At 46.1% G+C, this 27,662-nt stretch overlaps 2 protein-coding genes across 2 annotated transcripts in view; one reads left to right on the top strand and one right to left on the bottom strand.

Annotated features, from left to right (window-relative positions):
* The first annotated feature begins 19 nt into the window (after positions 1–19).
* Positions 20–1,923, top strand: Iah1 (isoamyl acetate-hydrolyzing esterase 1 homolog (S. cerevisiae)). The gene is made up of 3 exons (XM_013013564.1): positions 20–105; positions 432–666; positions 1,705–1,923. Exons 1-3 carry the CDS (start codon positions 20–22, stop codon positions 1,888–1,890), a joined length of 507 nt encoding a protein of 168 aa, XP_012869018.1. The 3' UTR covers positions 1,891–1,923.
* Positions 1,924–2,028: 105 nt separating this feature from the next.
* Positions 2,029–27,662, bottom strand: part of Adam17 (ADAM metallopeptidase domain 17) — a 56,471-nt gene continuing 30,837 nt past the window's right edge. The window contains exons 6-19 of the mRNA XM_013013665.1: positions 26,144–26,277; positions 23,300–23,389; positions 21,289–21,402; positions 19,686–19,830; positions 19,497–19,585; positions 14,077–14,229; positions 11,852–12,051; positions 10,072–10,175; positions 9,613–9,747; positions 8,841–8,971; positions 6,561–6,639; positions 5,477–5,565; positions 4,200–4,250; positions 2,029–3,795 (exon numbers count right to left, since the gene is read on the bottom strand). Coding sequence (XP_012869119.1) covers positions 3,457–3,795; positions 4,200–4,250; positions 5,477–5,565; positions 6,561–6,639; positions 8,841–8,971; positions 9,613–9,747; positions 10,072–10,175; positions 11,852–12,051; positions 14,077–14,229; positions 19,497–19,585; positions 19,686–19,830; positions 21,289–21,402; positions 23,300–23,389; positions 26,144–26,277 — 1,853 coding nt within the window. The 3' untranslated portion in view covers positions 2,029–3,456. The remainder of the gene's footprint in view (positions 3,796–4,199; positions 4,251–5,476; positions 5,566–6,560; positions 6,640–8,840; positions 8,972–9,612; positions 9,748–10,071; positions 10,176–11,851; positions 12,052–14,076; positions 14,230–19,496; positions 19,586–19,685; positions 19,831–21,288; positions 21,403–23,299; positions 23,390–26,143; positions 26,278–27,662) is intronic.

Here is a 27,662-nt window from a genome sequence, read left to right as displayed (position 1 = left end):
GCCTGGGAGGGCAGCGCACATGCGCAGGGCGAGGCGGCGCGCGCTGCTGGCCGGTGGTCAGATACCAGAGGACCAAAGGGCCGCGGGCAGGGGCCGCAGGGGGGTGTGGAGCGCCCGGGGCGGTGCGACTCCACCCGCTGCTCCGCCCTTGGCGCCCAGCCCCCATGCACGTGGATTCCCCCCCTCCCAGCTGCCCTCTCCCCGGCCCTGCAGCCAGCGCCTCCCTGACTTCATTGCCCAGGCCCGTCCTTCCTTCCTTCCTTCCGCAGTGCACGTGCCTGGCGTTGCCTAGCGTCGTGTGCCCGGGCACTAGGGCTCCGTCCTGGCACCTGGGATGGGGCCGAGGCTGGTGTGGCAGGCGCGCCCCTCCTTGCCAGGCCTCACCCCAGCCACCCGCACCCTCCCGGCCCGTGCCCCCAGCTCTGCTGAAGAACACCTTTCCCATCACACGCCAGCGACGTGGAGCCCTTGGTACTATTCCCTACATTCCACGCGGGGTCGGCGCTAGTGGACCCTAGACAGGTCAGCACACTCTCCCCAACAGGTTACAAGTTAAATCGCCTGAACTCTGCTGTTGGTGAATATGCCCGTGCGTGTTTACAAGTGGCCCGTGACTGTGGCACTGAGGTCCTGGACCTGTGGACATTGATGCAAAAGGACAACCAGGTAGGCGCCTGCCCTGTCCTCTCGCGTTATAACGCAGGGCACGGGGGCCGGCAGAGCCAAGTGCTCAGCTTGCTTGGAAGCACTCTGCTAGCGAGACCGCAGCAGGCCCCTGCCAGGCGGGCTCGGAGGCTGAGCACAGGAAGGGAGAGGGCTCCTTGAGCTGCTGCTCAGCGAGGAGTGAGCAGAGCAAGTGGATGGCCAGATTCTTTATGTAAGAGGAGGCAAATGTAAAGCTCATTGGCAGCTCACGCCTGTCATCCAAGCTACACTACTCAGAAGGCTGAGACCTGAGCATCACAGTTCAAAGCCAGCCCAGGCAGGAAAGTCTGTGAGACTCTTATCTCCAATTAACCACCAGAAAACTGGAAGTGGCGCTGTGGCTAAGTAGTAGAGCGCTCGTCTTGAGCTGAAGAGCTGAGGGACAGCGCTCAGGCCGAGTTCAAACCCATGACAAAAAAAAATAAAATGTAATACAGAATAAAATTCAGAGCTTCACGTAAGCACTTTTTTTCAGGGCCAGAGGTGGGACATGAACTTGGGCCCTTATGCTCTCCCTTAGCTTTTTAGCTGAAGTCACAGCTCCACTTCCGGCTTTTCATTGGTTAATCAGAGGTAAGTCACTTGGGCTTTTGGGGGTTTTTTGGCCTGGGCTGGCTTTGAACCATAATCTTCAGCTCTCAGCCTCCAGAGTAGCTAGGATGACAGGTGTGAGCCACCAGCAAGATTCATATTTCTAGCTGAATTATTTGAAAGCCTGAAAACACACATAGAATTAAGAGGGCGGTGGGAGTCCAGCCATCCTTACTCACAGTCTTGGCTGAGTTTCATTGGACAGTGAGTGACATACGAGGGTCTTCAGCCAAGTCTCTGTAGCTGGTAGCCATGTCACATGACCCAGCCTGCTGCCCCAGCGTACACAGCTTCCTGAAGCTCCTGCCCAGAGGCACAGGGATGCTACTGAATATCCCAGGAGCTGCAGCCGGCAGCCTGCCCTGGGCGCTGTGCACCTCTAACACAAGCAACCTCTCTCTCCGGCAGGACTTCTCCGCCTACTTGTCCGATGGACTACACCTGTCACCCAAGGGGAACGAGTTTCTGTTTTTGCATCTGTGGCCTCTGATAGAGAAGAGGGTGTCTCATCTGCCTTTGCTGCTGCCATATTGGAAGGAGGTGTCAGAAACTGAGCCTGAACTGAGTCTGTTGGGAGGCGGGGACCACGCGTGAATCCCAGGGAGCCAGGACTGATGGGCCAGGTTCCACAGCCTCCAAACCTGCGCTTACGCCCTGGACCAAAGCCACTAACGTTTGCTCCCAACACTAATAATAAAGTCTTTAGGAGTTTTTCATTTCAGAGAAGCACTATTTGATCCATTAAGTTTTGATACTCATTTATTGATTGATGCAGGTATCAGCAATCCCGCAGCTACAGAATATATACCCTGAGCAGCTGGGTAATCTTGTGCATGGCAAAAAAGGTAAAGACCATTTTCTTTTTTAAAAAGTCACAATTTTATAAAAAAGGGTTTTCTTACATTCGGGTAAGAAATGCTTCACTCATACATGCACCACACACCCATTCACCTTGTATCAAACTCTGCAAGTATAACTAGAAGATGAGACGGTTGTAACTACTTAAGAATGGCAAATACCATGAGGTACAAGTTCAAGTATTAGTGTAACGAGGATCTGTAACAAACATCCTTAGAGGAGAAAGGCACAGGTTTGGTTAACTTCCCTCAAAGTGTAAAAGTCACCTTGGTTAAGATGTGCTGTCTGGTGAGCACATTTCAGTTCTTAGGGGAAATGCTTTTAACTAAACTTTTCTAGAAATCAGCATGAGAGTTTTTACCCTTTGAAAACAAAGCATCCAGAATATAGAGCAGAAGTCAGTGAATGACACTGAGTCTGGAGGGGCTCCGGGGTGCTTCCAGGCCGGTACACAGCATACTTCAGCCTGTCCAACCGTCTGAGAACACATACCGCCTAGACAGACAGACAGCCATACTCTCCATCCCCTCCACCGACTCTTCCCCACTCACGGTCGCAGACAGACAGCTGTGTTCTTTCAGATCAGGTTTGGCTGAAGTATGTTCGATTTTTGTGGATAGTGTACTTTTTAAGAGCATGGCAAACTATTAGAAATACATAAATTTTATAAAACAACAAAACGCACCCAGCAAATTGGGGACCTGAACAATTGACAGAGCAAGTGTAAATGTAACTAGCTGTTACAGCTGTTAAAGACCTCCAAATAGAGTGTCTGAGTTCTAGCTTAAAATTATAGTTCTTAGAAAAAGCTTTGTAATATCTAGCAACAAGGTAACAATTTAGATAGTACATAACTATCTCCCTTGCTTCTACTTGACAGAAATAAATAAGTAAATCTGTATTCCAGTTGTCCTCACACAATAATTGGCAAATGCTTTTGTCAGTCAGGGAATTGTTACAGTGTATTAAAAAAAACAACAAAACTGATCACCTCTCAAATCAGTACTTCATCAATTTTAAAAAGCCAGTTTACATGAAATACTCAGAACCTAATCCAGCTGTATATTCTGTTTTTGCACCAGAGGTCAAAGGATATGTTAAAAATCAAATACTAAACCTGGAAGCCTCAAAATGCTCCGCTTCACCTTACCTCTTCCAAGAAGAAGACTGGCCTCTGGGAGGAGGCACCTGCCCAGCGCAGGCCACCCGCTGGGTCACGTCCTCGCTCCTCGCAGGTCACCAGTGCAGGCCATGACCCCGGAACCTGCACCAACACGCCATGCGTGCGCCGGGCTGGCTCCACTAGCACTCCGTCTCCTTGCTATCCACGCGGCTCTGCCGCTGCAGCTTGAAGGACGCAGCCTTCTCGCTCCGGGTGACTGGGTGGCCGGTGAGGTCCTCGAAGGACTTGGCGGCAGTGCTGCTGTTGGGGAAGGGGTCCTTCTCAAAGCCGTCCTCGTCCACGTGCGAGTCCGTGCTGGGGTCCTCCTGGATGGTGTCCATCCTCTGGTGGTCCAGCCGGGGAGCTGCAGGTGCGGGCGGTAGCATGGCTGGCTGCAGGCGACCGGGAGTCTGGGGCGCGGGGAAGGGCTTGACAATGCGGACAGATGCCGAGTCCATGCTGCTGAGCATCTCCACGTTCTGGAGAGGATGGAGAGATGAAGAGAGGTCAGAGGAACCCGTGCCCAGCCTTGCCACTCAGAGCCTGTGCCTTGGGACCGCTCCGGCTAAGCCATGAGCCACGGAGAGGCTCACGCAAGCCCAGCAGTCACCTTCGTGACATGAGGAACTCAGATCTATCTAGCAAGATCTGGGACCAGAGATGAGTAAAACCAATCTGTTCCTAGCTTGGGGGGGGGGGGGCAGCTTGCCCCTCCCATCGACACAGGTGAGCTGCCATGGCCTTGCCAAGGTCGTCCTCCACCCAGGATCCACGCGGCCTCCACTAGCCAGGAGGCCCACAGCTCTTGCTAAGAGGCCCAATGAAGGCCTTTGCTTAACAGGACCAAACCCAACAGGAGACGTGGTTCATGTGGTAAACTTACACTGGGGTGGAAGAGAGACAAGGATTCATACTGCTTATCCAGTTTCTTATCCTAGAAAGAAAAGAAGAGGAGGAGATGACTGCATGGAAAAGCTCGGCGGCTGCTCAGTGCTCACCTTGGGCCACCGCCGGAGCTAACGAAGGCTGGCAGGCTCACTGTGGTTTTATGGTTATTCTTGGCGCACACCGCAAGCGGGGGATTTCAGAGCTCGGTGGCCATGTGGGCAGGGCAGAGGCGAGGACGGCGAGTGTGTGACGTGATGGGCACGGGCCACGAGGGCCAAGGCGCCTTCGCACTGCTCAGCCCATTTCCAGACACGGAGCTCGGTTGAAGGAGCTAGACCTTGTCCTCCTGCTCTTGGTGCAGGAGGCTGAGCGACCACCCTGTGAGGCGGTCGTGGGACCCTCCCGCCTGCCTGCAGCAGCTGAGGGGAGCAAGGCAGAGCCAAGAATCCAGGCCATGAGCACCCCCTGTGCGGCACACGGGGCACTGGCCGCGAGCCGGCCAGCAGCCCGCCAGCACGCGGCCACCCAGCTCCCACTGTGAACAAAACAGGCTCAAGTCAGCAGCAACCAACCCGCAGGCAGCGCTAGGGTCTGAGCTCCAGGTCAGCTCCAGCCCAAGGAACTGCTCGCTGCTCAGTGCTCTGCCAGCAGGAGGGGCGGGCGGGGAGGGCACTGAAAGGATCAGAGAAAGATCTGGACTCCCGTGCAACTCCTTCTGACTCAGCTCACAGACGCTCGGGGTCAATGTGGAAGGAGGTCTGAGAGGCTCAAGATCTCTAACATGCCTGGAGCCCAGACGAGGCACGGCGAGCTTTGCGCTGTGACGGCGGAGCGCGAGCAGGAGGCCGGTGCGAGCAGGAGCGCGAGCACGAGCAGGAGGCTGGGCGCGAGCAGAAGGGCGCCCGCACAGCCCCGCTGGGGAGGGCCGAGCCCTGTGGCAGAGTCACGCACCCCCTGCATCCCCTGCATCTGGGAACCACCCCCACGTGACGTGCACTCTCCCAAGCTGCAAGTGCTCGTTTCAAACTTTCCCCGTCACAGGCTCCCAACAGGTCCAGTCACGCAAGCGAAGACTAGTAAGTTACTTGAGAGTAAGCCATCCCCACAAAAAAGTAACTCATCTTGTTTGTTTGAAGACCATTCACTATGCTTTCTAGAAGGCAAGCTCTGAGGATGACACCAAAAATGTCACAATCTTATTCAAACACTACCTGGTTGGGTTGAAGTTGCTCAAATTTTCAATAAAACATTACTTACGTATCGGTGACTTACCACACAGTGGACGAGAATGCTGAAAGGAATCCAAAATATCAAGGAGAAAACCAGAACAGACCCAACGATGTTGTCTGCTAGAAACTTCCCTGTGAAGAAATGCAGACAGTGAGCGTCCTGAGCCAGCTGGGGCTGCGGTGCTCAGCTCCCCACAGCCCTGGAGAAACAGCCTCTGCACCAGCAGGCCCGGAGGACAGAGCTTCACTGTCTTTAGCTGGGCATGGTGGCTCACGCTTGTAATCACAGAGGCAGGAGGAACTCAAGTTCAACTGCAAAGTTAACGAGACCCTATTTCAAAAATAAACTGCAAACAAGGGAGCTGCAGATCAAGTGTTAGCTTGCCTAGCACACACACACACACACACGATCCTGATTTAATATCCAGTACTAATAAGAAATCAAACTTTTAAAAGACAATGGTTTTGTTATATGGATATTTTTGTAACACAAACCTAAGTTCAGGCCTCCTGAGAACGTGATTCACGCACCCCCTGGCTTCCGCAGAGCCTGAGGTCCGCTTGCACGTATGTAATTCTTGGAGCAAATAAGATTAGATTTACAGTGTGCAGGATTGAAGCCTGCCCATTTTCACTACATATGCCCTTGGCACGTTCACACACTCAAGCTCCACAGACAGAGCCTGTGCCGAGTCTTCTGTCCTGGGCAACAAAGTGGTTGCACAACACAATGGCGGCCATTTCCATTTTCGTGTTCTTTTAGGTACTGGGTACTTGTTAGGCATGCAGTTTACCACCGAAACCACATACACATCTTTTTGCTTTTAGTTTTTAGGGTATGTCTTCCTGGTTGGGCATACTGCAGTCATCCTACCTCGGCCTCCTGAGCAGCTAGCAGGTTGTTTTTAAGATACGGTCTCATTAACTTTTCCCATGGTTAGCCTCTAACTGCAATGCCTCTGTCTCTGCCTCCAGAGTACCTAGTATTACAGGCATGCGCTACTGTGTTTGGCCCAGTGTTTCTATTTTATCCTGAAGGATTAGAGCACAAATTCTGAAGCTAGTTTTCTAGTGTCATTGTAAAAGCTGGCTCAGTTCTAAGTAAACAATCCAGAGAAATCCCTTACCAAAAGTATTGATGCTCAGTTGGTCAATGAAATCCCAAAACCGCTCAATTACATCCTGTACTCGTTTCTCACATTTGCCCTATGAAGAGAAAACATAAATCATGATTCCTAACAATGGTAATTTGGAAGCAATGTGATTAAGTAAAATGGCCTGCCAAGGGCTTAACTGAAATCACCTAGGGGGCCATCTTTGACACAGCGTGTGACTTCAGTGTAAAGAGCACAGCAAGTGTATGCACTGTTCAAGACTCTCATTGCCACGCTGACCCCAGTGGAGTCTGCTTAGCATGGGAAACCATCTATCAGACCATGATAGGGGCTTCAGAGACCTATCTCTGAGTTTTGGGACTTCACCGAAGTCTACCTCAGAGAATGGGGCTTTACAGAAACCTATCTCCAAGTTTTGGGACTTCACCGAAGTCTACCTCGGAGAATAGGGCTTCTAAGAGGCCTACTCCTGGGAAAAGGCTGGCAAGCCCCTGGGAAAGATGTGTTTCTGCCTTTCTTTTCCTCTATATAAGAGTGCCTATTAATCTTTTACTGTTTCTACTGCTCTTTGTACTTGCTCATTGTCAACGTTTCCCTATACAAAGCTCTTTATGAAGAGTGTTGACGACTCCAATATCTGATGAGTGTCTTAAAAATATGACTAACTCACCGGAGTTAAGTGCTACCCTGAAACCCCTCTTATGGAGGCTAGTAGACAAGCCATAAGCAAATATAAAAGTATTGGGGGTTTCACGAAGTCACTTCAGCAGAAGGAATTGTTTGTAAGAGATTTACAAAAAGCTGTAGGCGCGGCTAGAACAGAAAGAATGTATGGCAATTGCTGAGATAACTACTTAGGAGAAAGAACTTCCTACTACTCTCTCATTTACTAAGAGACTTGCTAGATCTAAGTCTCCTTGGTGCTTATTATTAAAGAAGGAACAGGAAGGAAAAATCCTATGGGACAATTAAGGCCTCTATAAAAATAAGATAATGGTTAAATGGTGACAAACGTCGAGACCCATTATATTTCTTAGAGATAAGCCGGAAACAAGTGCCTTTCAGGCGACCAGCTGTTGACCACCCAAGAATGAAGCCCTGCAGCAAGATTGTGTAAACTTTTGCCCTTTCAGGCGACCAGCTGGTGACCATCCAAGAACGAAGCCTTGCAGCAAGATTGTGTAACCTTTTGCCCTTTCTTATGGAGACTTTTGTTATAAAAGTTTGCTATTCTCTGCATTAAATCGCACTCAGCGCTCAGCACTCAGCATCCACTCCTAATGTGTGTGAGTTGTCTGTTTGCCATCTCCCCATCCTATTCCAGGTTCCTCCCCTAGGTATCCTCCGTCGTCCCGACAGAACCTGGTCTGCGGCATCTCATCATTAAACTTGTTTTTATTTTGGTAGTACTAAGGTTTGAACTTAGGACTCTGCTCCCTAGGCAAGTGGTCTACAACTTGAGCCACACTCACAGCCCTAGTTTTGGCTGGTTGTTTTAGAAGTCAAGTCTTGGAGACTTTCCTGCCGCAGCTACTTTCAAACCTGACCTTTCTTCCAGGTCTCACCCTCTGCAGTGGCCAGAATTACACACACAAGTCACTGCTGCTGCTCAAGTCCTTTGTCTTCTGCGGGCAGGATCTCTTCTGTATCTCAGACCAGGCTTAAGCTCTGGATCTTCTTAACTGAAGCCTCCCAGGACTGGAACCCCAGCTGTGCACGCCACGTCTGGCCTATGCTTAGTTCATTTTATACATGAATTCAGTGAAAATTATTAGACCAAGACTCAAGAAAACCAGCCGCTAACAACAAGCTATTCCATTCGTGATAGAACCAACCAGTGCATCTGCTTCTCCCCCTTCACCCCCACACCCCAGGGGAGGGAACAGGTCGTCAGACCGGACATTTAAACAAGTCCTTGGTGTTACAGATGGAAAGCAATCGGAACTCCAATGCACGCTCATCTCTCTGACCCACTGTTAAACTCATCCAGGGGACTTCCAAGGGCATCAGGAGGTTCACATGGGAGGAAACAGCCAAATGGACTGAGGCCAGCGCAGCTCCGGCTCTGGAGGCTGAGGACTCTGAGCTCAGCAGCGGAAGGCCCGAGTCAGATGACTTGTGGCAGTGGGTCCTAACTGTGCTTGCCTAGATTACCGGTGGAGCTAGGAGGACTGGAAGCTGCACACGGGTGTGACGGGAGCAGGACCGCCCGACCCACCAGCGCCAGGCGCCCATGCACGCCAGCCAGGGAAGCAGGTGGCATGCCAGGTTACACAACGGACCAACACTCACATTCATGTCGCAGAAGCCCACTGTGCAGGGCTTTCCTTTCCTCAAAAACAAGTTCTTCTGCTCAGCGTCCACGTAGGGCGCACACCGGCCGGAGAGATCCCTGCAGCACACCTTGCACGAGTTGTCGGTCTCTGAAAGACAGACACCCGCGCTCACTGCCTTGTTCACAACACGGCGGCGAGAGGCGGGCGTGCCTCGCGGCACCAGCATCGCCCAATAGAAAAGCAACCACTGCCATGCTCGCCTCTCACAGCCCGGGCCCACAGTCTTTAGCCGTGGGAACCCCGAGAGATGGAAGGCGCTGTGAGGGCGCTAGCACTCTGCCGCAGGCCTGCGCCAGGCTCTTGTGAAGGACCCCGCTCTGCCGAGGCCAGGCCCGCACGCACCGCTCCCCCGCCCTCGCCTGCGCCCGGCTGCGCCCCCTCAGCAGCTGGAGAAGGTAACACAGGGCACCACATGAGCCCTGTGGCACAGCAGGATGCCCACAGGTGACCCCAAGTGTAACTTAGATGTTCTTCAGCGGGCTCGGGAGGCTTCAGATGATGCTCAAGAAAAAAAAATCAACAATTCAAGAAGCAATGCTGCGCCCGACGTTTCCTGGGCACTGGGCACCGCCTGCGTCTGCTGTCTACTTATTCTGCGGCAGGGCAGGACATGCTTTTGTGCCTAGTGGAGGGGGAGCCGGGCAAGGGTGCAGGCCTCGCCACCTTCCCACCCTCCGGCGCGGCCCCACGCGGCAGCGCCGCCTCCCTTCCTGCCGCCGCCTGCTCACCGTTGCACGCGCAGGACTCCAGTTGCCGCTCCCGCTCGCAGAAGGGGATGCACTTCCCGTCCTTGCACCGGCCCAGGTCCAGGCACACCGTGTCGTCTTCCGCATTCCCTGGCGGGGGGCACTCGCTGCTGTTCCCTGTGGGCACAGCCAGTGAGGAAGCAGCACCTGGCACACCGCGGCCGCCGCTTTCATCCCAAGGGAACACACACACACACACACACACACACACACACACCACCCCACTTCACACTTGAGCCACAGGATCCCAGGAGAAGCAAGAAACACACGCACACATGTAGTGTGACTCAAAACATACATGCGTGTGTGGAATGACATGAAACACACACAGTGTGCAGGACACGAAACAGACATGGAATATGACATGAGACTCATGCATTATGACAGAACACCTGTGCAGAATGACACAGCACACGCTGCGCAGTGTAACACTTCACACACCTGTGCAGAATGACACGCCTTTGCAGGTAGCATTAATGGCCTCCTGGCACTTCTTCTGCGCGGTCTCAAAATGACAATTTTTACAGCAAGGACTGTTCCTGTCACTGTTGAAGAACAGACGGGGACAGTTCAAGACCCAGGACAGCCCTACATCAAACAGTATATAGAGATGGATTTCTGTGCCCTGAACATCTGGAGAACACACGTGGCTGAGTCACGCCTCCTGCACGTCCAGACCTCCAGGGGCAGCACACACTGTCTGTCCCCCAGTGTGGGAAAGGTGGAGTCCGTGCCAGGCTCTCAGGAAGGGAAGAGTACACAGGCTGACCTCCACAGCACCTGCGTGCTTGGTTTTCATTATTTTAACGCATTAATTAAAAGACAAGGCTGGCCACGCAATCAATGGCAGAGATGAGGCAGCCTGCAGGCATCCATCAGGACTTGAGACCACACCCTCCACATCACGGGTCCTGGGATCCCCAGGGACTCAAAGCGCTCCTAAGCCAAGCACAGTACATCAGCACATAAAACGGGAAACATGGACCTCCTAGTTTGGGACCCCCTTCTCTAGATTTCATTTAAACAAAACTGCACACTATTTACATATAGATACAGCTGGCTGTCATTCTGATTGCTCCTCGTACTTTCTATGAAAGGATGCAGCCCTGCACAGCCTTGTTGTCTGGCTTATACATACATTTGTTCTTAGAAGATACAGGGGGCCAGCAGCATGGCGCAAGGAACCACAACACATGTGCCTGCCAACTGTGAGGGCCGGAGCTCCAAGTGCCTGCCAACTGTGAGGGCCGGAGCTCCAAGGCCAGCATTGCAAAAATGAAAATAAAAGTTGAGTTGTAGAACGGCTACATCATACAATATGCCCTTGCATATGTCCTGTTGTTGTTTTTGTTTGTCAGTACTGGGGCTTGAACTCAGGGCAACACTGAGTGACACTTCTGGTCTGCGTGTTGCACTGTTGATAGAACAGCATCTTGCTGCCTGCCTAGCCACATGCGTGGACTGCAATCCCATTTTCCACTTCCTGCTATAAGTGGATGACAGGACGCCACCATTATTCCCATGGTTTCTTCTGTTGAGATGGAGTCTCACATATTTTTCTGCCCAAGCTGGCCTAGATCCCTGATCCCCTGATGGGTCTCCCATGTAGCTGGAGAGGTGTATGCCATGGACCCCAACTACGTGGTTGAGGAGGAGTCCTCTCTTGGTGAACTTCTCTGCCTAGGCTGGCCTTGAACCTATATCCTCCCAAGTAGCTGAGATTACCACCTTGAGCCACCAGCGCCCAGCTCAAGGATAGGTATGGGTGTGTGTGTGTACAAGTACCAGGTCTTGAACTTTGGGCCTTGTACTCGTTTTTTTTTCACTCACAACTGGAGCTCCACCATTTGAGCCATGCCTCCACTTGTGGTTTTTTGCTGGTTAACTGGAGGTCAGAATTTCTCAGATCTGAGGAGGTGAGGAGGGCAGGGATGGCAGGAGAAAAACAAAGGAGGGAGTAACAATGCTCGATAGGAAATGCCCTCATTACCTGACTCGTGCAACCGTAACCCCTCTGCACAGCATCTTTGCAATAAAATATATGTATTTTTTAAAAAAATAATTTCAGATCTGTCTGCTAGGGTAGCTTCAAGCCATGACTCTCAGTTTCCTGAGTCATTAGGATGACAGACACCCAGCTTCAAGGAAAATTCTCTGAAGTTTTATGTAAAGCACATGCTTTATGGGAAGATCCAATGCCCTCCCCGCGGGCCCGGCTCACCTGCACTGCACGCCGGGCTTCAGGGTGCAGTCGCTGTTGCAGCACGTGTCATTGTTCAGGTGCATGATGCCGGGGTCACACTCCTCCCCTTCGTCCACTCTGGAGTTCCCACACACCTTGTTGCTGCGTTCCTGAAAGCACTCCTGGGCCTTACTTTCAATGGTCTTATAGATGGACTGTTTACTACAGTTGGAAAACATCTTGAGAGAAAAAAAGCCACAAGAGAGCAACACAGTGAAAATCCATTTCCATGGGGTGGTTGTGCTTCTATTCCAAGAACAATTACGTGTTTTTTTTTTTTTGGTTTTTTAAAGGCAGTATGGGGTTTGAACTCAGGGCTTTTTTTGCATGTTTGCAAGAAAGGTCTCCTACCACTTATGCCATACCTCAACTCATTTTCATTCTGGCTACTTTTCTAACAGTCTTGCTTTCTGTCAATACTGCTCTGCACTGCTCACAATCTACCCATTTCTGCTTCGCATGCAGCTAGGACAACAGGTCTGTATCACTGCACTCAGCTCTGCGTCCTCTCCTTCCTTCCTTGTTCCCTTCCTCCCTTCCTTACATGTGTGTGCGCATGTGTGTGCATGAGCATGCGTACACACCAGTGATGGGACTTGAACTCAGGGCCTCACATTCATGCTGGCAGCTACTCTACTACTTAAGCCTACCTCCAGTTCAGCTTTTTTGCTGGGTGAATCTCATGGATTTTTGTGGCTAGTTTTGAATCTTGATCCTCACATCTCAGCCTCCTATTAGCTAGGCTAACAGGTGTGAGCTACCGGCGCCCAGCTCTGTTTTTTTTCTCTAGTGTCATCCCCTTTTTATAGACTACATCCCTCTTCCAGTTAGTCCATCTGGTGAGGGCAGAGCTGTCAAGAAAGGAAGTGCCTCATTTCTGTCCTGTATCCTTTTTAGTGTTAATGGTTTTATTAAAGAATTCATCTAAAACATAAGATTAGAAGATATCTTTCATACAAACGGAATACTGCTTGGGAAAACCAAACATTAAGAAAATGTATGAAATAGGATGTGTTCAAAAAAAATAAATTAACTTCCAGAATCTCCAGAAAGAAAACACTCTGCCAGGGCACTTACAAGGCCATGGGAGAATCCTATAGGAAGCAGCAGGCCTGCTCCCTTGAGGGGGAGTCTGCAAAGTGCTGACATCATCCGATTCCACAGGAAGCAAGGTGAGGCAAGCAGATAGCACAGGGTTCCTAGCAGTCCCTGGCTGCTGGGCAACAAGCTGAACAACTCTCGTGACTACCAGGGCCACTGGTAAGACAGGATCTGCCCCAGAGAAACACCTCTAACCTTCAAACCTATCCAAAATCAACAAATAGTACCACCAAAAGGAGGCTAATAAAAAGCTGATGGCATTATTGGGGCCAGAGACTGACTGCATTTAGCTCAGAGACTGAAGAGTGCTCATCTAGCAAGTAGAGGCCCTGAGTTCAGTTCTCAATACCATAACAAACAACCTTGGGCAAATCAGGTAGCAGGGATCAATCCCAGCAGAGCAAAGCCCTTACCCAGCCACACGCCCAGGGAACACAGGCTCCATCCCACAATGAATCACTTTTGGCCCCTTAACCCCAAGCCCTCACTCAGTTTGAGGCTACCCAATCCCCCCCACATGTGCACAGCCCACTGCACGAAACTGGGCATGCGTGGACGCACTTATCACCCTGCCCATCAGAGTCCATGCCCATTTTTTACATAAAGCTAAGTGACCCATATCCTGGGACCTGGATTCCAACCAAAGTTATTACTCCCGGTAATTTCTTAGAGCCCAGATGTACACCCAACGTAATAACCTTGATAAATGTCCAAATGACAGTCTTAACTGCTCTCATGGGCCATGCTTTTTCTGAAATCCAGTGTCAAGACACTTTGTTATTGTTACTGTTGTTTTTTGCCAGTCCTGGGGCTTGAACTCGGCCTGATCACTGTTCCTGAGCTTTGTTTTGCTCAAGGCTAGCACTCTACACTCCTGGCTTTTTCTGAGTAGTTTATTGGAGGTAAGAGTCTCATGGACTTTCCTGCCTGGGCTGGCTCCAAACCACAATCCTCAGGTTTCAGCCTTCTGAGCAGCTAGGATTTAAAAAAAAAAAAAAATGGCATGAGCCATTAACACTTGGCTATAGGAATGGATTGCCATCCTGTGTTCCCATTCTGCTGACACTGCAGCCTCCACACAGAAAGCTGGAAAACATGCTTACCTTGTTGTTTTCATGGTCGCCACTCACAGCTATGGGATACATGACGTATTTCCCTCCCTGGTCCTCACTGGGTGCACATTCTGCCAGACCGTCTGGGTCATGTTCTGCACCAAAATTATGTCCCAATTCATGTGTTGTAACCAGGTCGGCTTCCTTAAGGATCAAAGAAAACACTGAATTACCACTGGATCCATGCTGCTTTCAATAAAGCCCTTTAATAGACCATCAAAAGAAGAAAATTTGTACTATGATTTTTTTTCAATCCATTATAGAAATTAAACAGAATGAATAGAATTCTATTTAAACGTGAATTGTATCTTTACAAGGATTAACTTAGGCTAATTTAAGGAACTAAAACTTGTAAGATGCTGACAGTCAATATGACCCAACACTGGCTTGTCCAGCTGCATGCTGGCACAGATAGACCACATGCACCTCCCTACAGGCTCTCAACAGAAGGGGACAAAAAGGCAAAACAACAACAAAAATCAAAGACAAGTAAGCAATAAAACCACAATGCTTCTCAGTCTCGTGTCTTATGACAATGTCAATAATACAGAGGATCTGGTTTACTAGGACCTGGTTGTAAGCTGTATTTAAAAGTTGGCTCAGCAGAAGATTTCTCTCTACCTATAGTAATGAACTTAGCAAGTAAATCTAAGTTTCTTCTCATGTATCCTGATTTGGGAAATATCACTCTGCAGAACCAGAAAGATTAGTATTTTTCACTATACGAGAAGATTCTTGGGCTGGGAAGGGGGCTCAGTGGTAGAGTGCTTGCCTTGCATGCATGAGGCCCTGGGTTCGATTCCTCAGTACCACATAAGCAGAAAAATCCGGAAGTGGTGCTGTGGTTCAAGTGGTAGAGGGCTAACCTTGAGCTGAAGAGCTGAGGGACAGTGCCCAGACCCAGAGTTCAGGCCCCACAACCGACAAAAAAAAGAAGATTCTCAAACCCTGAAGGTATGATATGAAGTAATTTCTAACTGAATCATGGAGGAATTCATTAGTGGACCTGCTAAAAATACTAAAAATATCTTTAAAATTCCAAAACACTGTTATAAAATTCTGGAATGCTGAGAAAATATGATGTGAAATGAAACCATAAAGATGTTGTCACCCCTAAAGGGTAAAAGAATAAGAAAAATAATTTCAGAAGTTAAAAGGTGCCTAAAAATTGAGTAAGGGCTTTCTCTTCACTCATGTTACATTGCTTATTAAACACTGGTCCATAGTTTATATTAGGGTCATTTTGTATGTTATTGTTGTTTTTCTGCCAGCAGTGGAGCTTGAACTCAAGAGCTCAAAGCTGGTGGGCTACCAGTCATACCTCCACTTGTTTTTTCTCTTCCATCTTTCAGTTTTTGGTGTGTTTTTGTTTTTGTTTGGTTTTTTTACATAGGATCTTGGTATGCTGCCTGGGCTGTCTTCAAACTCCCTAGAAACAGATCTTTCTGCCTCAACCTCCTGAGGAGCTGAGTCTGCAGGGATATGCCACTGTGCCAGCCTGCATGGCTATATCCTCTGCTAGTGTTTTCACTGCTTTAAAAATCCTGTGGGGCTTGGGGTTGTAGCTCAGTGGAGGGGTGCTTGCATTCCTGGGCCTACCTCCCAGTACCACCAAAATAAACACACAGATTCTCCAAATCTTTCCCTTTTTTTCTTTTTGTTTCTACAAGTTGGGATGTGCCAGTTTACCCACTCATCTAAACAAGGACAAGGCTGTTTCCAAGTTTTGGTACATGTGAATTAAGCCGCTATCATCATTATCTGTGCAGGCTTTGTGTGGCCGTCAGTGTTCAACGTATTTGAGGGAACACCAGGGATTATGATTGCAAGGTCATATGTGAGCCTGACTGTCTTCCAGAAAAGCAGCCGCGCCATGCTGCATCCCCACGGCACTGGGTCAGAGCTGCTAGTGCTGCACACCCCTGCAGCAAGGGACGCCCAGTCAGTACTTGGGCTTTCAGCCATTTTAACAGACTTGCAACACAATGTCACTGCTGTCTTAGTTTACAACTCTCTTATGACATGCGCTGGTGAGTACTGCACTGTGTGTATATGGATTTGCTATCTGTGCATCTTCTCCAATTCTTTATATCTAAATTGGGTTCTTTATTTTCTTATTGAGATTTAAGAGTTCTTAACATAATTTAGATAGTAGGCCTTCATCAGCTATGTCTTTCGGCAAATATTTTCTCCAAGCTACGGCCTGTCTGACTTTACATTTTAATAGTTCAGAATAGGCCAATCCGAACTGGTAGTGTGGTTCTAGTGGTAAACACTTACCCAGCAAGTATGAGCCCTGAATTCAATCCCCATTACCCCCCAAAAAAGGAGTCCATGTTCTTGTCCTTTCTGTCCTGTTCTTTCTAGTCCTAATAACATTTTCATTGCAAGTTCATATGCTTCTTGGTTCATGGTGGGGAAGGTGTTTGGTATGTAACCAACTTTTCAGAAGGCTCAGGAAGCTGGAAGGACTTACAGCACACGTGCATGTGTATGTATGTGTGCACGCGTGCATGTGAGCGCACAATCTCTCTCACACACACACACACACAACTAAAATTGAGCCAGGCACGGAGATCAAAGTGTGAAGCCAAACCAGGCAGAAAACTCTATGAGACTCTTATCCCCCAATGAAGTACCAAAAAGCTAGAAGTGGAGTGGTGGCTCAAGTGGTAGAATGCCGGTGGCCCACACCTGTAATTCTTGCTACTCAGGAGGCTGAGATCTGAGAATCACAGTTGAAAGCCAGTCCAGGCAGAAAAGTCCCAGTGAAATTCTTATCTCATCAACCACTCAAAAAACGAGAAGTGGAGCTGTGGCTTAAAGTGGTAGAACACTAGTCTTAACAAAAAATAACTTAGCTCAGGGACAGTGCTCAGCTCTCAAGTTTAAACCCCAGGACTGACACACACAGACACGTACATACACACATACACACGCGTGCAAACACACACTAAAACTAAACACTACCCATTTCTATAATGAATGCTCCAACCTCCCATGATTTATTTTTCTCTCAATTCTTCCCCCAATACCCAAATTAAGAGTATAACTGAATGAAGGGTACTCATTACTTTGCTCATGTAACTGTAGCCCCTCTGTACAGTATTTTTACAATAAAAAAGTATTAAAAGAAACAAATGAAGGGGAAACTACCAGCACAAAAATGCACAATGCTTTTACGTTTATTTTTTCATGAAATCCCACTAATAATCACATAGGAATAACAAGTATATTACCCACCAAGGATAAAGAACAAGAGAGGAGACAACGGATATAAACAAAACTTTGGGACATGAAAAAAGTTCATTTGTTAGAGAGGTAAAATAAAATTCTACAATGATGGAAGAATACGAAGTTAAAAAAAAAAGTAGGGAGAAATGGTACAAGTTGTAGTATATTTCGATAATCCCTATACTCTGGCTAAGGGAGGAAGATAAGCAAGTTGGCTAGTCTGAGCTACTTAATAAGATGCTCTCAAAAAAAAAAAGGCGGTGGGGTAAGAGAACAAATGGACTATTGAAACCAAAAAAATGTCAGAAGGGATTAAAAATGGAAATGAAGTTCAAGACATCATCCAGAAAACCAGAACCAAAAGACAAATAAATGGAAAATAGGAGGAAAAAAAAACTCAGGAAAACACAGGTGATCACTCTCAATGGTCAAATATCTGTTTTTAAATAAGAAACAAACAGACCAGAAAAAGACAGTTGGGCCCTACCTGTAGGCCCAGCTGCTCAGAAGGCTGAGACAAAAGTCGCACGTGAGCCCAGGAATCTGAGGCCAGTCTGAGCAACACAGCAAGAGAAAGAAGAACAAAAAAGACAACTTATTATAAAATAACACAAGCTATTTTAAGCCAGGTACGGAGGCATATGTCCATTATCTCAGCATTAGGAAGGCTGAGGGACAAGGATTTACCATTGAAGGCCAGTCTATGTGAAATTTATAGCAAGACCAGGTCTCAAAAAGAAAATTACAAACAATTTTTTTTGGCACAAAAAAACACAAGTCTCTAGAGTCCAGGTCCACTTACCCAGGACAGTGAGGCGTGGGGACATATAGCAATCATAACCTTAAAGTTAGTACATCAGGGTATTAGATACCAATATTGCTTACCAATATCTACTCTCTTCACCTTCCTAACTTAACAAGCCCCAACTGTGCTCTGAGCACCAACATGTTCCGTTAAAATAGCCACATTCCCACTCTGGGAGTGTCCTGGTGCTACAGATATCACGTGTCCCGCTTCTGTCCAGAGACAAGCAGAAGCCACTGAATGGAGCTGCAGGAAAGTGTTTAAAGGGGACAGACTAGACCAGTTATGATCCCTTCTTTCTCCTTTATTCAACTCAAAGGAGAAGCATGTTGTGACTGGGAGGTGACAATCATGAGGACAGAGGCCCAGGACTTCTAAGAGCATCTCCGAGGCACCCGGAGAGGGTGATCTCTGAGCTTCTACTTGACTGAAATGAACCCCTCATTTATGTGATTGTTTATTGGATTTTCTGTTCAGCATAGCCCAACATATTCTGAACAGATATAGCTGCACAAAAATAAGTTCTACAAATCTTCTAAAGAAAAAAACTAAGTCACATACAAAGTTGAAGACTGTAGATTCTTCTAACAACATGAATACCAGAAGACACTGAAATTATGAAGTAAGTTTAAGAATAAACAAGATAGACACGGAGACATACTGCTGTAATTCCAGCATGTAGGAGGCAGAGGGAGGCAGGACGATGAGCGTTCCAAGGCTAGCCTGGGCAACAGAGCAGGCTTTAGGCCAACCTGGGCCCTACAGTGAGATCTTATCTCAAAACAAACAACTGCACGCTGGTGGCTCACACCTACAATCCTAGCTTTCAAGAGACTGAGATCTGAGGATCAACAGTCAGAGTCAGCCCTGGCAGATAAATCTCTAAGACTCTTCTTTCCAATTAGCCAACAAAAACTGGAACTGGAGGTGTGGCTGAAGTGGTAAAATGTCAATCATGACCAAAAAGCTGAGTAAGAGTGAAAGGCTCTGAGTTCAAACAAACAAAAATAAAGTCAGTTTCAGATATGCAAAATCTCAAGAATCTGCATTTCCTAAGACTATTTGCTATTCATTAAAAAGGAGGAAAATCACAGGACCAAGAAATGAGCACATGCAGGGCACCTTAGAGTGACAACTGCGCTGCGGGAAAGACAAGCAACCCTGGACAGCTGCACGAGGACTCCAGGAAGAGGTGCTAAGAGCACAATACTGACCGGTCCAGAAAGGAAGTGCTATTTTCTGCTCTACATTTTACTTCTCATATTTCTCACAGAAACATGTGATTTCTTAGGGAGAAATCAAAACAGTATACATTGTCAATGATACTTTTATAAAAATATAATAACTCCATATATATTATATATCAACATACCTTTGTGAGGATGGTTTTACCATAATTCTTTGTGCTGGTTAAACCACTATTCAGATAGATATTTTTCCTCCCAACTGGGCTATAATAAGCTACAGGCAGAAAGGAAACAAAACATGCTATTAAACACAGAACTGCAGAAAGCCCCATCATCTTCCCACAGAACATCATGGTCACACAAAAGGGACTTACCTTTGGGACAAACGCCTCCATGACTGTTTGCTTTGGGAGAGCCAACATAAGCCAATCCAAGCGTTCCCATATCAAAATCCTGGTATGTGAAAAGATGTGCTAGGCAGACCTTAGAAGCTTCCTCAGCTATATCAAAGCTGAATTGCTTTAAAAAAAAATAGATCAACAAGTATATAAGACTAAAAGGTGTTTCAACGGACTATTCCAGAACAGCACCGGGTCTGCTGCAACCATGCAGCAGTGTGCACCATGTTTGCTTCACACACTTGGTGCAGGCAGGAAGCAGACACTGTGGTTTGGGAGGGTAGGGCGAGAGTGGGGGCCTTTCAGAACTAACTCCCTGCTTCTCTGTGGAAAAGACCTACACGCAGGCCCCAGGCACCCCAACTCTACCAGGGGACTGAAGCATACCCAGATGGATCTTCGACTGGTTTGCAGCGACTGCTTTGTTTCTGTCGATTTGAACAGGGAGTATATTTTCTAATATTTCTAAATTTTCTAATACCAGGCAGACAGAAAAAAACAAATATTTATTTTCATGTTACTAAAATAAAAAATTTCAACCACTTAAATCAACACTGGATTTATGAAAGTTTTTTTCCTTATTTCAAAACAAGTTAACACATTTTAAAAAAAAGAACAAAGAAAAAGAAAACTTCTACCTTAACAGTCCTGAGACTCTAAAATAAAAAAAAAAAAAGTCTTGGGAGTTAAAAAAAAAAAAAGTTTTAAAGGAATGACCAGAGTGCACTGTGTGCTCCGTGGATTTAAAGACAGATGCTGTCACTGCATTGTAGGTCACTTTACAGCAAACCAACAGTACACACCAACTCAAGACACTGGAATTCTGTGGCAAGATTTCACATCACACAGGATGGGTAAGGTAAACTACTTTTAAATTTATTACCAGAATGAAAACAAGAACGTTAAATTGCTTAGAGAACTTACAGATCAGCCGGGCATTGGTGGCTCACACCTATAATCCTAGCTACTCAGGATGCTGAGATGAGGATCGCAGTTCAAGGCCAGCCCGGACAAAAAAGTCCATGAGACTCTAATCTCCAATAAACCACCAGAAAACCGGAAGTGGTGCTGTGGCTCAAGCAGTAGTGCACTCGCCTTGAGCTGAAGAGCTAAGGGACAGCGCCCAAGCCCAGAGTTCAAGCCCCACAAACCAAGAAAAAAAAAAAGAACTTTCAGATCTCCAGCTTGTATTTCTATCATCTAATACATTAGTCCATGGCCTATCTGACTATTGCCTAAAAGATCCATCAATGAGCTTTAGAGAAACCTGTTACAAGACAGTGAGGGATGAGGACAGACCTATAAAAATCTCCATACTAGGTAATATGTTACCTTCAGCATGGACTCTACCTACTTTATCAAGTACAAAAGTTAAGGACTGCTTAGTAGCATTTGTTTTTTCACAACTTGTTTTGCCAGCTGATGTCTGCCCAGCTACAGGGGATGGGTCACTGCTAGACACACAGGGTGGACTGCTCCAGGTTTTCCATCATCTTTTCTAGTATGTTCCCCATTAGTGCAGTGTACATAATCCACAAAGGGTAATCAGGAACACCAAATCCAGGATGCCAAGACCTACCTCTAGTAACATCTTTACGTCCCAAGCATCCTTATCTTCTTGTGGGTAACTTTTGGCCATATTGTAGTGCTTTTCACCAGGTTTTACCTCTTGTGGAGACTTGAGAATGCGAATCTATACTTAAAGAGATAACACACTTAGAACACCTAAAACAAAGTCACCTGACTCTGAGTATATTATTTTAGCTGAGAAAAGTGCAAGTTTCAATTCAACATGGAATAAACAGAAAGATGCTGTATCAAAAACAAGTCTATATTCTAGAAAAAATGTTTTAGAAGCAAAATCCAATCAATTGCTCAGCTCTCATATTCAAATTTTAACTGAAAACCATGTTATAGACAATGTGTCCATGAATTATTTATAAAGCTATCAATGTGCTAAATTTCATATCCTCTACATTTATTTTTAAAAAGTGAGACTTTGGATAATAAGCCTAAAATACTACCAGTACAGTCAATAATTTAGAAATAGACTACGATGCACAGCACTCTGTGTGGCTTGAGTAAGGGATTGTACAGAACTAGAGCTTCTCCTTGCATATACACTGCAAACCAATTTATATTAAACTTGCTAAGAAGGAAAGAAAGGAACAAACGTTTCCCACTGGTGAGTTGGGGAAAGGAAGGAGGCCATGCTGACCTGTTTCTGGCAATTTGGCTTCCTGTTTGTGCCACAGGAGGTAAGTTCTCTGATTTGGGGGGACAGGGGATGCTCTGCAGTATTGGTGGTGGGTGAACGGGGTTGATTCTAAAAGCTCACCATGACTACACATCTAAACCAAGTCTTCCACCCGTTATGGGCTAAGGAAGTTGATATGTCTGATTTCTACATTATCATGGTCTTACTGTATTTACTACTAGTCCTTGAAAACTTGAACATGATGAAGCTGCTCTGAAACAGCTGCAGTTGCTTTGTACATGTGCAATCTGCTGAGGAATAAAAATGCAACGTGAAAAAGAGTACACATATCCCAGTGCATCAAATATAGATTTCTACTTGTGTGTGCTGGGTATACATATCATACCTCCAAGAAGATCCATACTGACCTACTGTCTTCTATCATTAATATGTTACCCCTATTCAAATAATAACTTTAAAAAGAAAATGCAGCTGGGTGCCAGGGGTTTACACCTGTAATCCTAGCTACTCAGGAGGTTGAGATCTGAGGATCACGATTCTAAGCCAGCTCCAGCAGCAATAACCATGGGACTTTTATCTCCAATTAACCACCTACAAACCAGAAGCGGAGCTATGGCTCAAAGTGGTAGAGCACTAGCCTTGAGCAAAAGTTCAGGGACAGGGCCTATGCCCCGAGTTCAAACCCCAGGACCAGCACCAAAAAATAACATAAAATAAAATGAAAATGCAAAATGGTAGAAGAGAATGGAAGAGGGAAAAATAATTGTTTTATACAAACACTATCAAAATTTAAATATGGTACATGATTGCAGAGATCACTTAATCTTTGAATTCTATGCTATAGAACGTATAAAATTATTCACATAACTAATACATCAAAATGTCGATTTAGCCAAGGCAATATTCCATTTCATAAGTCTCTTAAACTACACTGAGCAATCTGGAACAACTTTTACAAGGAGACGTAATTAAGAAAGCATTAGAGGCTTCTACTAACAGCTCAAAGGGAACTAGAAGGAGGTGTTAAGAGATCTACTGTTCTATACACAAAAATATCCATGCAGTATTTCAGTAAATTTCCTAATTCAATAATACATCATCCTAGGAGATAAAGGACCCAAAAACTGAGCAGAGTGGGAATAAAATGGTACAAAGAGCCTTCTCCCTCAACAGGCCCCAGGACAGAAAACTTAATACTCTAGAATTGAGTGTTATCAAGAACACTGGGCAACTTACCAGAAAGGATTAAAAATCAGTGAGAACCTGAGAACAGTTATAACTAATGGGGAAAAGGGTTTTGGGCTTTAAATTAATAAAAATGTTTACTTCACCTCATCAAGTAATATATGAAGCCATGTCTATTGATAAATACCTGCTCTATCTGTATTCCATAACCTTTAAAACCCGCATTATCCCACGAAGTGTTCCGATATATGTCATCAACTCTGTCAATTAGTTCTATCTGTACGAATAAAAGAAAAAGACATTAGGAAACCCTTATCACTCTTCACAATGTAACACAAAAATCCATTGGAAAAGGTCAGTGCCAAAGTCTGAACTAATTAGAAAAAGTACCACTAGGATGTTAATCTTTATCACTGATGGCTCTACCAAAGAAGTTATTCTGGTCTCAGACTTACAGTGCTTTATCGGAATAAAATAATGGTGCAAATGACTCCAAATTTTAGGTAATCAGATATATATAGAACCAAAATATCAAGTATCAAGCTTTTTAGAAACTACTTCACAATGAACTATGGAAAAGCAAGTCAATTTATATCAAAACCTATCCCCTTCCAAGTAGGGTGCCTTCACCTCCTCAGTGTGTCCTGGAACAAGTAACAGGGCGTGGTGACCACTGCTGTCCCACCCCAAGTGCACACTGAACTATTAACGGGGACTGAGGGATGAGGTACACTGCACCCTTCCTCCTCCTCCTGGTCTAGGTCCTGGAAGCTGGACCTGGAGGGACAGTACAATTACAAGATGACTCGAGAGGAATTAAAAATGCTAGTGCCTGGCTTTGCCTCAAGGAGAGCAAGGCTCTGTTCAAAACCTGAGGTGACAAAGTTTGCTCCAGGATGGTGATGACAAAGGTCTGATAAATCCTGGAATGGTTTTGCTTGCAAGTAATTAGAAATACAACTTTTAAAAGTAGACCTCTCGTTATACTCACGCTCATGGCATAACCTACACAAAAATACAAGACTGGAGCCCAGATTAAGGAGGGGCACTTTCAGGAATAAAGTACAAGACGACCCTGCCTCCCCCACTGTGCTGCTAGCAAATTCTCTCACTTGACATGGAGGAGAGGACAGAGGGGCAACAGAAGGGTACAGTGGAAAGCATGAGAAGGGACGCGACTGCACTGGCTGCTGGTTCATGGATAGCCGCATTGTCTGTCCACTCAATGGCAACATTTTCTTCAAGGCCAAGTTTATCATGACGAATGAGGTCATACTAACAAAAATGTCGATGAAAAGTTACTGCTTTGACATTAAAAAATACTGTAATAGTTGATGCTTAAAGCTCCAGTGCTGGCTTAGGGATAGAGCAGTGAAAAAGTGTGCGCCCAGCATGCCTGGGACCCGGGGCTTGACCCGGCAACACCAGGAAAATACCCAGTGTTCTCAATGCTCCAGGCTTGCCTTCGTATCTCACCTGTTTCATAAAGTTACAGACTGTGATTAGCTCTTTAACTTTGCCATGGAATGTGCATACATGCACAGGTTCACACAACAGAGCTGTAGAAATTACTAGCTTAGCCAGTGCTAGCAGCTTACTCATGCAATCCTAGCTACTTAGGAGGCCAAGACTGTGAGGACCGTGGCTTAAGGCCATCCTGAGCATAAAAGCTCATGGGACACCTTTCTTAACCCATAGCTGCGCACAGTGGAGTGCGCCTATCATCCCGTGCTGACTGGGAGAATGGCTGTGCTAGGCCAGCACAGTCAGGAAGCTAGATGTGGTGGCATGCACCTCTTCTGCAGTTCTCACAAGGACAGGAACTGCACATCACTCAGGTGAGCATCTGCTACCCTAAGAATAACCACAGCAAAAAGCAGAGCTGGAGATCAGCTCAGTGGTACTGTGCTGAGTTCAATCAAGTCTCAGTACTGCCAAAAATAATAATCGTAGAAAAGATTCTGAATAGAGCCAGGCACAGTGATCTCAGCTACTTGGAAGGTAGAAATAAGAAGGATTACATGGTGGGGTTTGAGGATGCCTCAATTGGTAGAGTACTAGCCAATGGGCAAAAGCATCAGATACTGAGTTCAAGTTCCACAAAAGAAAAAAAAAAAAAAAAAAGGAAGCCAGGAACTGGTGGCTCACGCCTGTAATCCTAGCTACAAAGGAGGCTGAGATCTGAGGATCACAGTTTGAAGCCAGCCCAGGCAGGAAAAGTCCCTGAGACTCTTACCTCCAATAAACCACCAGAAAACCAGAAGTGGCGCTATAGCTCAATTAGTAGCACTAGCCTTGAGCTACAGCACTGAGTAACAGTGCCAGGCCCAGAGTTCAAGCTCCCAAGACAGACAAAAAGAAAAAAAAAGAATAATGGTTACAGGACAGCCCTAGCAAAATGCTAAGAAGATCCTCTTCTCAACAAGCAAGCTGGCAGTAGTGGTGTATTCTTTAACCCCAGCTATATGAGAAGCATAGGTGGGAAGATCTTAGGCTGAGGTTAGCGCCTGGCAGTGAGCAAGACACTATCTTAAAAATACCAAGAGGTGGGGCTGGGAAGGTGGCTCAGTGGTAGAGCACTTGCTTTGCATGCCTGAGGCCCTAGGTTTGATTTCTCAGCACCACATAAGCAAAAAAGAAAAAAGCCGGAAGTGGCGCTGTGGCTCAACTGGTAGAATGCTAGCCTTGAGCTGAAGAATTGAGGGACAGTGCCCAGGCCCAGAGTTCAGGCCCCACGACCAGACCCCCCCCAAAAAAATACCAAGAGGTGTGGCTCCAGTGGTGAGTTCAACCCCCATATCATCAAAATAAATAATAAAAGTATAAATAGATTTTGAAAATTGAACCTATGGTTTCCATATACTAACAGAACCTGAGAGAACATTCCGCAGTTATTTGAAGAGAAATGACAGAACATGTGGGACAGAACTGGTTTCATTAAGTTTCAAATTACCAACGCCTTCTTCTAATGGAATTTACCCACCTACATAAATTATTTGTCCAGTTACCTTATGCAATCTCAAATACTTACTAAGTAATTGGTAGTGGTGCTCTCTTCCCCTCTGCCCATGTATTTATAAAAGCGATGATCTGCTACCACCAATAATTTACATGTGTTCTTCATGGGGTTAGGACCAGTTCTTCTCTTCACCCGATGAACAAACTCTAATATGAATTTGTATGCACTATTAAATCAAAATTCATCAAAACAAGGAGGGTTTTTTATAGTAACACCTTAAATATAGTATATTTGTGAAACAGACAATATTTAAGCTTAGTATCTTTTAAGACATCTTGAATAAAAAAACAGTTTAGACGAAGACAGAAAAGTAAAAATACGAGTTTTTAATATTGTAGAATTTAGAACCAACAAGGCTGGAGACTGGGTGAATGGCAGAATACTTGCCCCAAGTTCAATCCCTCGTATCACAGAAGTGTTAACACAGTGAGGTGACTGTCTAGTTCTACACTGTAAAGCCATCATAGTTTTTGCCTAGAAGCTGATGAGTTAATCAAGGTCAAAGTGAAAATGTCAAGGCAACCACACATTAAAAATTAGCCCTGCTGGGATCTTCAGGTGCCTCAGGTCATTTGCACTAGGCTGAAATCCCTACAGCCATCTCCACACAAGCAGGCTGTCTGCTTAGTGCTTACACATATTCCCAAGCAAGAGACCATTTATGAGATATGCAGAAGCCATGTATCCACAGGGACACATGTATCAAAAATGCACTCAGTCCAGATGGAGCTCTACAAAGCCATCAGTACGTTTTATGTGGAATTACAAATACACAGCTACAGATACGCTTTTGTAAACAAATGTTAATGAGCTCTTTCTTAGCAAGTCATCAAATTATTTAAGAGTTTACTGATCGACAGGCTAAAATGCTAGTAATTCTATGTTGGTTCCCTTTACTCCAGGACCAAGTAAGGTTTATTCCAAAAAAGGATATGTCACATCTTGAATGTAGTTTGTCAATTTAAAATAAGTGAATTAAAAAAAATGAAAACATAATAGTCAGTTTAATAAATGATTTAAAAATCAACTGATGAAAATGAACAACTTCTGATGTAAAATAAAATTGAAAAAATGTAGCTAACAAGAAGTAAAGGAAACTTCCTTCATCTGGTAAAGAATGGCTCCCAACATCACTACAGCAAAGGCTGCATTTAGCAGTGACTGCCAAGAGCTGGCCCAGTGAGACTGGAGCCACAGCCAGCCTCACTTCCACTTGCTGGGCAAATCAGAAAGATACCATGAAAAAAATATTGACCCCTAACTCACACCATACACAAACTCTAGTCCAGGAAGATTAAGATCAAAATGTGAAAAGCATAATAATAAAAGACTTGGCCTTTATAGTGGGGAAAGATGTCTTAAACAGGACACAAAAGCACTAACCATAGCAGAAAATAAATGATAAATTATCTACATTAAAATTAGAAACTGGGAAGTGGCGCTGTAGCTCAAGTGGTAGAGCGCTCTCCTTGAGTTGAAGAGCTGAGGGACAACGCCCAGGCCCAGAGTTCAAGCCCCACGACCGACAAAA

The sequence above is a fragment of the Dipodomys ordii genome, unplaced genomic scaffold, assembly GCF_000151885.1.
Source record: "Dipodomys ordii isolate 6190 unplaced genomic scaffold, Dord_2.0 Scaffold20, whole genome shotgun sequence".
Lineage (NCBI taxonomy): Eukaryota > Metazoa > Chordata > Mammalia > Rodentia > Heteromyidae > Dipodomys > Dipodomys ordii.
The sequence above is the reverse complement of the archived record's forward strand: the minus strand, read 5'-3'. Positions and strand labels throughout refer to the sequence as shown.